The 13,286-nt window shown below is 36.4% G+C and overlaps 2 protein-coding genes across 3 annotated transcripts in view; both read right to left on the bottom strand.

Annotated features, from left to right (window-relative positions):
* Positions 1-1,385, bottom strand: part of osbpl3b (oxysterol binding protein-like 3b) — a 98,181-nt gene extending 96,796 nt beyond the window's left edge. For both annotated transcript variants that reach the window (XM_081389468.1, XM_081389469.1), the window contains exon 1: positions 997-1,385. The gene's annotated coding sequence lies outside the window, so the exon portion shown is untranslated. The remainder of the gene's footprint in view (positions 1-996) is intronic.
* A 6,518-nt stretch (positions 1,386-7,903) lies between these two features.
* spmip4 (sperm microtubule inner protein 4) lies at positions 7,904-10,277 on the bottom strand (the record flags this gene model as incomplete). The annotated part of the gene is made up of 5 exons (XM_081388888.1): positions 10,132-10,277; positions 9,603-9,749; positions 8,471-8,542; positions 8,347-8,376; positions 7,904-8,063 (listed from the first exon to the last, which is right to left on the bottom strand). Exons 1-5 carry the CDS (start codon positions 10,215-10,217, stop codon positions 7,904-7,906), a joined length of 495 nt encoding a protein of 164 aa, XP_081245014.1. The 5' UTR covers positions 10,218-10,277.
* Positions 10,278-13,286: the final 3,009 nt, after the last annotated feature.

Raw genomic sequence — 13,286 nt, 5'->3', positions numbered from 1 at the left:
TCACAAATTGGCCACTGAGGCCGCTCATTGTCCCTTTAAATAATGTGGTAGCACTAGCAAATATAAAATAAAATAAAAAGTACTTCACTGGCACACATTTCTGGTTAGGACTAGTACATACATAGAAAAACACATTTCACAATCTGTTACCATGGTGACAGGGAAATGACAAAAGAGTGTATTTCTAATGGATACAGTGCTCTTGTCACATTCAGATAGTGGTCAGAGTCAGACACCCAGTAGTTCAAACCCAGACCTCTCAAATACATGCTTTGACATTAACTGTTCAAGCCAAACCATCATCATCACCTTCATCACCTTCACTTCCAAGTGCATGCCTTTTATTGAAGCAATTAGATAAGCTTGTAAGTTGTACTTTAGAGTGCTTGTTATTTAATACACGTTGAAGTGCAAGCACCAAATTTCCTACTGCAACTTTAATGAACCTATTTGCATCTAAAGAGATTAAAGTCATCAATAGAGAAAGACTATAATACTGACATATGCGTACTAAGATCTTAATATTTCTTAAATGAAGACATATGAAAGAGACACTTTGACAGGCCAACAAAATAAACATCACGTGTGATGCCTTGTGCATTTAAGAAAATAGCCTACCTTAATATAATGCCATGAATTGTATTGTTCATAATGACAACCAATATTCAAAATTAAGATAACAATGTATGCAGCCATTATGCAACTCTCAAACTAAAACACTAACAGAAGACTTTTCTCCTCATAAGAGAATTTTAGTTAACGTTATAGCTGTGCATGAATTCCTGTCGTCCACGCCCAAACTAAAATAGTTTCCAAGAGGCATCAGTTATTAAAGCGTTTTTACAATGTCTTGACTTGGAAGACATTGCTTGCAATCATGCATGGACATGTTTCCAGACAGCATGGCATGCAGAACAGATGAAATAGTGAAATGAATAAGGAATGTACATAGTCAATTACAGTAGTTACACAAAATTGAGGAACTTTTTAACTTACCTTTTACACTGAAGTAACTAGTGTTAAACTGACCGCCACTTCCGGAGGATAAGAAAACTGCGGAGGGAACTACGAAATGTATCCGCGCGGCATCTTGTCGAGCACACAGCGTATCAAGCGAAAAATAATAACAAACAAAACAGATTTGTGAGTAGACTGACGCCTCTTTTACGTTAGGTATTAACGCAACAGACCTCCAAACAATAAAACTGGATACATTTAAATATTGAAACAAACCGCTATTATTCAACATGTAGAAATAAAACGATTACATGAAGTAAAACGAGTGTGAAGATGCGCTGCCCTCGCGCTCACTGTGCAAATACACGGTGCTGCAACTGTTGTGCGCGTGGGTTCTGCTAGCGGTTCTCACAGACGCAACTGATAGTGACCTTAACCAATCAGCGGGGGAATTACCACATACGTCACTTGTAGAGGCGGGGCTACACCGGGTTGACAGCACCTTTTCCGTGACGTCGCCGCATTCAGAGCTCACTAGTTCCTAGAGGCGTCTATTGTTTTTAAGCATCCAATTTTGTTACTCTTTGGATACTTTGATGAAGATAAATGGTTCTTTTTAACACAGTACCTACATTTCCTAATTTATTAAATACATCTTTGCTTAACTGCTTCCCCTGGCCAGCAACTTGACATTTTACATATTTGGTGATGGATGTTGTTGGTCCTTGTGAAGGTCACTCCCAAAGTCACGTTGTGTACAATTTTTATAATGTATGGCATTATTCTGGTTCATGTTACATCTTATGTTATTAAAAATGAATGTTTATTGCATTATTTTACTGTCTCGTGTTACAATGATGGTGTTTTGTATATGTGTATGACACTGTTTGCACCTTCAGTATGTTATACCTCAGCTTTACTCTATGAAAAAAATGGGGTTCTATATAGAACAATAGGGTTCTTGATCAATTTTTAAGAATGCTTTATGCCAAAAAGGTTCTATATGGAGTCTTAAAGGGATAGCTAACCCAAAAAAATGATAATTCTGTCATCATTTACTCACCCTCAAGTTGTTCCAAAGATGAATTTCTTATTCTGAACACAAAAGAAGATATTTTGAAGAACATGGAGACCCAAACAGTTTTGGGGCACCATTGACTTCCATAGTATGGAAATAAAAAATAATATGGAAGTCAATGATGTCCATCAACACTGTAAATGATGTAAAATTATATGATCAACTTTTTTATACAAGTTATACAAGAATAAACTCATTTTTTTAAAAAGTCAAATTTAAGTTGTAATTACTTAAACATTCAAGTTGAATGTAGCCTACTTAAAAAATGAAGGTAGCAACTTCTTCTTTTCTTTTATAGTGTTCTGTTTGATTACAAGTTGTTTGGAACAACAAGAGAGTGAGTAAATGATGACAGAATTTTCAGATTTGGGTGAACTATCATTTAAATATTTGGATGGTACTTTCACGTTTAACTTTTTTTTTTGACCCACTTTATATTAAGTGTTTAACGTTTAAATTAATAATTTGATACAATGCACTTAATGTGTACATACATGTTTGGTAACATTTATTTTACAGTGTCGTTGTTACACGTTACATGCAGTTACTATAGTAATAACATTAAATTATGCATAATTACAAGCAACTAACCCTAAATATAGGGTTAATTTTGATCATTTTCATGAAAGTGCTAATGGTTTTGGTAAATGGAGTGGCACTACGCATTCAGTCGTGGAGGCACCTGACACAAAAGGTTGGGAATCACTGCTCTTACACAGTCATAAACACATAAAATATATGGTGCTATATTGATTTATGATGTTTCCGTAATGTTTTAAAGTAATTAAGAATGCATGACATATCCTTTTTGTTATACATAGCAACATCCACTCAGGCACATAAATTATGTACAGGTTGTCACTATAATGACACCAGTACGTCACCAATAAGAATTGGACAACCCTTCATGAATTATTAGATAATTAACCTTTTACAAATGTAGAGCATTCAAGCCTTTATTGTGATGTCAAAGCCAATCAGCAGCAAAAAAAGAGACGCCAAATAATACATGAGTATCTCTATGTATCTTTCATCAGTTTGCTGTTGCCTGTAATGGAGGAGAAAGTAAAAACAGAGGAGGGATGTTGAGGGTATTGTTAGTCATAGTCGGACATGCTGTGTATTATGGGGGTGTGTTCACCAAGCCGTGCATATTTTTAGCACATTCCCGGGGTATTACACACACCCTCATCTTTGAGAGTGCTCATGTGTGTTAGAGGACACAGTACTCATTCATGTGAAGTGGGTTTGTGCGTGACTGCACTGGAAATGTGTGGGCTTCCACCAAAAACTAGATGCAAACAATAATCACACAGCATTATAACAGATTGCATTCACAGTCACCCAAAGCACACAGTTTGAGAAAGTTCCCATACTGGTGAAATGTGGTTTGTTGAGTCTTTAACTAAGCAACATTACACTGTCGATGTTTGTCTTTATTTTTGAAAATATTTACAGCATATTAAACGACACTACATGTTGCAACTACCTCTAGTTAAAATGACATGTGTAGGCAAAATAACTTTTATACATAATTTAGTTAGTACAGCTATAATCAATACAAATGTTCTACAGCAGTGGTTCTCAGCCAGGGGGGCTCTGCAAACTTATTTAAATTCAGTTATATGAACATAACCTTATTGCTTAAATACAATGAATGAATGAATGAATGAATTACAACAGAAGAACAGGTACATATCAGCATATAAAGGAAAGCCTTCAAATATGGTCTCGGACAAAGGGGTTGGGGGTGTTTTAAATAAAACCCACTGCAACACAGGGCTTTGTTTCAGTTGACAGAAGATTTCTAAAGAAAGACAATTCTCCCATCTAGTGTTGGAATTAAGATACTACAAAATTGTTGTTTCATTATCTAGTGGCCGGTTTCCTAAAAGCTGAAGTTATGAAGAGACCTTGCTGTATTCAGCAACAGCATTTATCACTGTCACCTTAACAAAACATGATGTTGAATTATATTATATTATGTTATATTATTACAAGCTTCATTTTTTTTTAGCTTTTACACCAAAATGTAGGGCATGTCTAAATCCAGTTTAAAAATCTGATTTGTGTAATTATCAAATTTTCTAGCACTAAACATTAAGCAACCCTCAAAACATATACATATACATATATTTTGATTTTTTTAATGTTTTAAAAAAAGTCTCTTCTGCTCACCAAGGCTTCATTTATTTAATCCAAAATACAGCAAAAACAGTAATATTGTGAAAAATTTTTACAATTTAAAATAACTGTTATCTATTTGAATATATTTTAAAATGCAATTTATTCCTGCGATCAAAGCTGAATTTTCAGCATCATTACTCTTCAGTGTCACATGATCCTTCAGAAATATGATGATTTGCTGCCAAAGAAACATTTATTATCATTATCAATGTTAAAAACAATTTCTTTTTAGGATTCTTTGATGAATAGAAGAACAGCATTTATCTGAAATAGAAAGCTTTTGTTTTTAAATCATTTTTAATTATTTATAAAATTACAAATACAGCCAAATTAATGTGAAATTTGTATGTGTTTGGCTAAGTTTAATTTTACCTTAGACAAATTTTTTAGGTCTATTTGACATTTTCACACCTAAAAACATGGGATTTGCGCCCTCTATTGATTTAATAGAGTCATGGATCCCTGAAGTTCTTTGTGGAATGTGCCAATCATTTAGTTGATGACAGTGAACTATACTATTTTCATAGTGTCTGAAGAAGTCAACAACAGTTATGGTTTACTCTGACAATATTCACAGAAAAACTTTCTGCATTGATGAAAAATTACTCAATTAAACATTATGTATGCTAGACTGCCTGTAAAGGCCATTCCAAAAATAATATATATGTATACATATTATTATTATTATATATAATTGCAGTCCCTTATACACCTCCAACAATGGCTGAAATACAGATTGCTGTCATTCTTCAGCTTTCAGTATGCAGAGTTGTCAGTGAAAGGATCTGTGTACCCAAGTGCTCAAGGACAACCAGTGGGCCGACACACATTGCTGCTGTGAGACATGCTTTTCACTTGTTTGAAAAAGGTCCTGAAGTAGAAAAAAAAAGAATAGAGGAGAGTGGGGACGGTTGCAACACTTTTTACATTTCCTTGCGTTTCTCAGAGGCTGTTTGTGTTGAAAGGCCAACATTTTAATGCAATATACCCACAGCCATCAGCTACCCACACTGCTGAAACATGTGTACATATGATAATATGTACAATTTATACTTGAATAGACAAAGTCAAATGTTGTAATAGACCCCATAGTGGGGTATCCTGTTGTCTATACCAACATGTAACCAAATTCAAGGTTATTTTGGCTAGAAGTGGGTTATTCATATAGCCCGATTATATTGGAAATGACGACTATTGCTAAGTGGGTATTTGGTGTGCTGTTCGAGGGGAGGGCTCCAAGATCAGAGTTTGGCCTGAACCCAGTGTGCTCCCCCCATACCCCTGACTGGGAGGAAACAGCAGAGAGTGAGGTGGCGGAGGGATGCAAAACATTTTTTGAGGAACATATGTGAGTCGGCTATGTATACAGTACACAGGCCTCCTCCTGTGCTGATTGGGGAAATCATTTAAACGTGTTTGTCAATAAAACATATTTTTTTTGTTGCATCACTGCATCAATAGGAAGAGAATTTGGTGATATAAATGTTCCAAAAGTTCCAAGTGTCTAACCACATGGCAACACTAATCACCATAATGAAGAGTTCAAACAAAACCATTTTAGGAAATCAACATCAATTTATGAAACAAACTTCTGTGATGTGTTGACAATTCAACATTTAACAATGGCTTTGGAAAATGAGTGAATGCAACTAAGGAGAAAGATAGCTGCAGAAGTGGGGGAAACGAGTGAAAAGTATGATCCTGCCTTGAAAACTCTTTTGCTTATGGTACTCAAACCAATCAAGTAATCGTAACTTGTTTTTTCTGAGGCCTTGTCCCAAATGGAACCCTAAGCCTCCCGTGATCTTCCTCCCCTTTTGTGATGTAATGTCGCTTTGACTGTCGAGTAGAAGTCTAATGCGGAGCTCATGGGCTTGCGGGCTCGGCAAAAGTGCACATCTAGGGGCGATATTGGCCACAAAGGGGCTTCTGAAATGACAAATGGGACACCCTACTGTGCACGGTCCTGTGGACTTAACGTACACCCGCACACAGCAGCCATTGTAAGTCCACAAGACTGCAAGTAGACATGAAGTGTGCCATTTTGGACAGGGCCTGAGTAACAAAGGCATAGTATTACTCATTAGAGAGAGTACCACCCTCTTCTAGAAACTGCAGGCCCAGGTTAATCAGGAGAATTCCTGGTAGTCCGCTCATGAACTGATACCACTAAACAGCACTTCGGACATGGCAACTGTACACTGTAGTTCATTTTCAATAAGAGAAACGCAGAAAGCAGGAAAAACACTTGCGGCCTATAATTATTACGCATGCAATGAGGTGTGCCACATGATATAATAGAGACAGACTTTGCATCTGATGACATGTGAAGTCAGAAGTAACAAGTAGATTAATTTGACCTATTCTGTAAATGAGTTTTACAACTCTACTAGTTATATATTTTAAAAGGCACAAAACCTACACAAGGACATTATCAATTCTTAAAACCGCCTCTTCTCTATGTATCCTCAGTTGTGGCACTTGAGGTCAAGAGTCAGTCGTCTCCATGACAACAGGAATAACTTATCTCTTAGACCCACGTATTATGCCAGCTGTTGCTCTTCCTGGATTTTTTTTTTTAAGATTACAACTGTCATCATGAGTTGCTATATTTTCTTTTTTGTATAAATGTTTGTTTTTAGCAATACTCTTGTTAATTAACATTAACTTTCAAGGGTACAATCTCTGTCACACACGTTTCAATTAACATCACGCACACTATACACCCCCCCCCCCCTAAAAAAGTTATATTTTTTGGCAAATGTCTCAGGCTGAAGGAAATGTACACAGTAGAGGGCGCAGCTCAAACAAACCTTTCAGCTGTGCTGCCATTCTGGATCGCAGAAGAACTGGATGAAAAAGTAGAAAGTTCAACAATCTTAAAATTAAAATTAAACATAAATGTGATGTTTAAATGTTGAAGTCATTTTTGCTTATTAGTATGGTTGAATTAGATCATCAAAGGTCAGCAGTAAAGACATTGGTTAATAAAGTGAGATAACGTAAAGCATATTTAAATTAGGCATGTTTGCGTTGAAAAACCAACACTGCTTAGTATGGAGATAAATTAATATATCGATAAGTACATGAATACAACAATTAACAGTAATGGCGCAGAAGAAGAAAACTACAGACATGGGTCACTTAAAGTATCAATAAGACATCTTTTAACAATGACTTGTAGAATGTCTATGGTAGAATATGTACATTGATTCTCCCTCTATAAACCTCCAGCAATAGCTAAAATACAGATTGCTGTCATTCTTCAGATTTCCGAATGCAGAGGTGGCACAGATGCTTGGAGAATGAAAGAATGTGTGTTTGCAAACGCTCAAGGACATTGCAGCGGTGAGACATGCTTTTCACTTGTTTGAAGAAGAAATAGAAAAAAAAACTATTCTCAGTGAAGCTAAGGTCATTCTAGCACCTTTTAAATGGAAAAAAGAAAGTACAGACTCAGAACTCAGTGAACTATCTGCACCCAACAGAGCTACAGATAAATGATTTAGTTTATAATGATTTTGGGGCAGGGGTGCACATATATTTGTGAGGTACTCAATATTTGAATGAGATGTATGTTTTTTGTTTGTGAAAGAGGCTGTCTGGATCACAAAATGCATTTTGTCCACAAACTTTTTCAATACATAATTTAGTTTTTGTTATTCAGCTTTTATTTTATGTTTATTTGCTCCTTTGATGATGCCGCCACACAACTACAGGAGCAGAAGCACTGGAGGGCTGGACTGGTAGGGATCGGTATGATGGAAATATAGCGGGATACCGGGGGATGTGGGAGCTGAAAGGATGTTCCCTCGGAATATCAACTTTAATCATCTTCTTACTGTAAGAACACACACAGACACAGGATTATAAATCTCAGGATTTTTCCAATGAAAAGATTGTGCTTTCACTCTATCCTTGATCCATCCCTGCCTGACAGCAAAACCAATTACCCAACAGCATGAAAGGAAGAGAGTAGAAGAGAAGAGAGCATGTGTGTTATTCTAATGTGCAGTTGATACACACAAATACAAATACAAATATTTATATACAAATAAATAAATAAATACAGCATGCAAGGTTGTGCAAAAGAAAACGGACAGAAAGATATTTCATAATTTTACCTCATGTCAATGTCCGTCGGTTTGGGAACCCTGGAATCAATGCATAATAAAATAATAAATATGATAATATAACCTAATTTGATTAGTGTGTGAAATTAGCAAGCGAGAGTCTGTGAAAACTTACAGCTGGTCATTCAGTCGGACATTACTCTTCTTGGTGAGGGTGAGGTCATAATATTGCTCAATGATGACAGACCTAAACGTAAGCACATTCAAATTTTAGTCTGAAAATCTTTTAAGGCATGCATTTAGAAAATGTTATCGGCTTTTTCATGATCAGTTTTTCAACAAAACAAATAAAATTACGTTTATAAATAATGTAAATTTAATTAAAAATACATTAATAAAATACAACTATGTAAATTAAACATTAAACAGTTCTATATTGTATTTACATAAATTTAATGAAATAATACTTTAATTAATATATATATATATATATATATATATATATATATATAAAGGAACACGCTGACTTTTGGGGACTTTAGCTTATTCACCATATCCCCCAGAGTTAGATAAGTTCATACATACCCTTCTCATCTCCGTGCGTGCCGTAACTCTGCCTGACGCACCCACCGCTAGCCTAGCTTAGCACAAAGACTGGAGGTAAATGGCTCCAGCTAGCATACTGGGAACTATATTCTCAGAGGGCGAAGCACTGCTACTTCTGCAGAGTGATTTACTACAACTCTGAGCGAACTCTCTGCTCCTCACCACGGGGCTTCTCAGGCGCTGCGAGCAAATCACTCCGCCCAAGTAGCAGTGCTTCGCCATCTGAGAATATAGCTCCCAGTATGTGTACGGTTAGAAGATGGCTGTGTCTCATGTGACCTTGTTATTTGTACACGCTGTGACTATACAAATCACAACATGTAAATAGGAAAATGTTGGCATTATTTTGTCACTTATTAGGAGCAGTATGCTAGCTGGAGCCGTATACCTCCAGTATTTGTGCTAAGCTAGGCTAGCGGTTGGTGCGTCAGACAGAGTTACGGCACGCACGGAAATGAGAAGGGTATGTATGGACTTATCTAACTCTGGGGGATACATTGAATAAGTCCCAAAAAGTCGGCGTGTTCCTTTAAACAATAAACTTAAATATATTAAAAACAAAATTAAATGTTTAAATTAAAATCACTTAAAATATGATTAATTATAATCATTTAATTTAATTTAACTAATGTAATATTTAATTTTATTAAATTGTGTTCAATATATATATCAGATATGTCGTAAGAATTAGCAATGCTTACTCAGGCAACACAGACCCTCCGAAGCCGAAGTGTTGATGTCCCTTAATGACTGCAGGGATATGTTCATTCCGATAACTGAAAGCCATCTTTTTATAAGCCTGTTGGCTTTGCTCTTCATGATGCCTTTTTGGGTAGACCCTGTTGTCCCTATATGCACAATTGAAAGACAATGAGTTTAGGTCACATTACACTTATTTTTCTTTATGTTTATGTCCTTAAAATGTAATAACAAAATAATCCTCTTCATTATATGGAACTAAATCTTAAAGGGATAGTTCACCCAACAATAAAAATTCAGTCATAATTTACTCACCTTCAAGCTAAACACATTGACTTCCATAGTACCCATTCGATGGAAGTCAATACCATCAACTATTTGGTTACCCATATTATTCAAAATATCTTCTTTTGTGTTCAGCAGAAGAAATTCATACAGATTTGGAACAACTTGAGGGTGAGTAAATTATGACAGAATTTTCATTTTTGGGTGAACTAACCCTTTAAATGCAGGATCCTAGAATATCCTCACCTTGGAATATAGAGTCCAGAGATGCTTAACGGTTGCCTCAAGATGGGTGGGAGTCTGAGTGGAGAAGGGCAGGTTTCCTCTTTCATGGTTCCCAGTCAAATGCTCTGGCACACAGGTTGAAAGGTGGGCAGGTGTTCAGCCTGATTCTGGTGGATCAAAGGAAGCAAATGTTGGACAGGTGGACACCGCCGTGAAAACTGCATCTGCTACCGAAAGCTTGGATTCCCACACTGTTCATAGCATTGAATCTACAAACAGCCACATGAGACCACAGAGTGACACTTTATCCAAGTCCAAACACCATCACTATGGAAGCTCAGCTGCGGCCTTTGTTGTGTTTAAGGGATTTGGTGATGCGAGATGCTCATTAGACCTGACTCGCTGACAGATCGCACTTAATCCTACTGCTAAGCCCTTAAACTCACTTATAAATTCAAAATATAATGCAAAAGTCGTCTTTGAACAAATTAGGCTGATGTCAGTTCCCGTCTGTAGGTTTTAACTTACACTCAAAGCTAATTATGTAAATTCAAAAGTAAATGTATTCCTAATGAATAATGCAAGAAATCAATAGCCCTCAGAGAGCAATCACAGCTCAGAATGTAAAGTCTGCTGTGGCTGGGTCTCTGAGTGCAGAAAGTTCGGTGCTTGTATTCAATAGATAGGCTGAAACCAGAGCAGGCTATCTGAGAAACAGAGATCTAGGCTATGCAGAGAGTGTAAACCCATCTCTGGTTTCAACAGCTAACTGAATTCATAGCACATGCATCCAATGGAAAAGTAGTGCCGTTTACACATAGAGGAATGCTTAAAGTGGTAGTTTACCCAAAATGAAACATCTGTCTTCATTTACGTATCATGTTGTTCCCAAACTAATAAGTCTTTGATTCATTGAAAAAAAAAAAAAAAAAAAAAAAAAAAATGCATTCTGACATCATAATGGAAAATAGAATCCCCATTGTTCCTTCAGTTGGCTTGAATGTTAGAAAATCCCCTTTAAAGGCTTGTGTGCTAAAGTAATGACTTTAGGTCTCTTAAATTTATTCCCACCAAGTCATGGCTGTCTCCATTTAAAACAGTAGGAGTGCTGTCCGTGGTCCTGAAACGTGTCACTTCCACAATTCAGTCTTATTATGAACAACATATTCTCATTACATTCCATATCATGCATTACATTAAACATACATTTAATCTACCCAGCTGTTTTTATAAATGCACACTCCTGAGGAAAAACTCCCACTCTTAGCATGAACATTTGGTGTTCAATAAAAAGCGAACGCACCGTTCGATAAACCAGACTCTGTCCAGTGGCACCGCCAACTGCTTGCCAAGCATTTCCACTGACCGGCCTTATTTACAAGGCTGTGTTGAGCAATATATTCAGTATTACACATTTAATTGGGATCCTCCAGGGGCCTTGTCAAAGGTTTCGAGAAAAGCTGGGATTTAGCACACATGCCAAAGTAAAGTTCAGTGACCAATTACCTTCCTCCTCTTCGGAGGGGTTGCTGTATTACATCTCCTACTGTTGTATTATGAATGTAGTGTGCTGATCCCGCTCCCTTGGTTGCTTGTTAATACTCAACTATGGAGAGCAGGTTTCATTAGCCTGTGTCAGAATATACTGCTGCGAGCCATTAGAGGCGGTTTTAAACGCCAAGGCTGCAGCAGTACCTCAACTTACTAATGAGCATCAACTGGTATAACGCACACCAGCAACCATTTAAATGTGCTTAAATGATTAACCTATCAAGCTCAGAGGAGCACAATGGAGTTTTTTTATGGAGCACAATACATGAATTCTTAAGCAAACATCTCCTCCATTTGCACCCTACAATCCCAGAATCTGATGAAATTGTCTATTGAAGACCTGTCTGCATTACACATCCATGGATGATTCTAATTAAAACGTATAAACGCTCTCTGGGCAGATCTCAGAAATGGAGTTTAAATGTAAGGAGGAATATTACATCAAAGCAGAACTAATCCACAGTTGCATACTTTGCTGTTTCTTTGTGTAAAAAAAACATATTTCTGATAAAGTCAGAAAGAGTTCAGTTGGAATGAAAGCTGAAGAGAAGTGAAGGTCTATGCGTCAATAAATGAAATGACAGGTGTAGAACATGCAGTGGTGAACTAATTCAATGAAACTTATAAGTAAAATACTAAATAATAATATACATTTTGGTTTGACATCATTACTCTTCATACAGTACAAATAAAACATCTATGGTGGTTTTAAAAGATGATTGAATGGTACACAGTTTGAGCAGAAACCATGTTCCAAAAACCAGTTTAGGCTAATTTGACATTATTTTCATGCAGGCACATATACAGATTTTTTTTGGTCACTTTATGTATGAAAATTTCTCTATGATATTGTATTATTTAAGCAGCAGATTAATTTGCTATAAATAAATTACTGTCCCACTTTTGCAGATGATCTGTCGAAAACATTCAAGAGAAAAGGAATGTCTAACTGTGTTCAAAAGTCAGTCAATATCACAGAAATATATTTACATTTATCAGAGTTGCAGCATCAATCATCAATTTATCAATGGATAAAATGTACACCTTGTTGCTATAGCCTACCGCTTAAATAAATGCACATGATATTATTTACAGCTCTTGTTTAAACTGATTTGAAGGAGCATGAGGGTGTATTGTGTGTGTGTACATCACTAGAGTCCAAGATAAATTTCCCTTCAGCCACAATAAATACAAAGTTCAATTGAAATGTTTTTATGTATTTATTATTATTTAATATATTAAATTCATAATGAATGCTCTCTGTGCAAACAGGCAACAATGAGCTATTCGTCCTGTTGGAATATACATATTGTGGACAGACTTTGATTAAAGGGATTCTTTAATGACAAATGAAAGCAGGCATGATTTTTAGACTGGGGCTACTTCAAAAGCCTTTAGCTCATTAGTGCTTAATGAAATAAAAAAAAAGGTATTGAAAAATAATTCCCTCTCTCTCTCTCTCTCTCTCTCTCTCTCTCTCTCTCTCTCTCTCTCTCTCTCTCTCTCTCTCTCTCTCTCTCTCTCTCTAAACACACACACACACGCACACAGACAGACACATGCACGCACGCACACACACACGTATTTACGCAAGTGTGAAGACGACATAGCCTACCGTATAAAAA

The sequence above is a fragment of the Scardinius erythrophthalmus genome (assembly GCF_964197995.2).
Source record: "Scardinius erythrophthalmus genome assembly, chromosome: 16".
Classification (NCBI taxonomy): domain Eukaryota; kingdom Metazoa; phylum Chordata; class Actinopteri; order Cypriniformes; family Leuciscidae; genus Scardinius; species Scardinius erythrophthalmus.
Note: the sequence above shows the minus strand (reverse complement) of the source record. Positions and strands in the feature narration are given on the sequence as shown.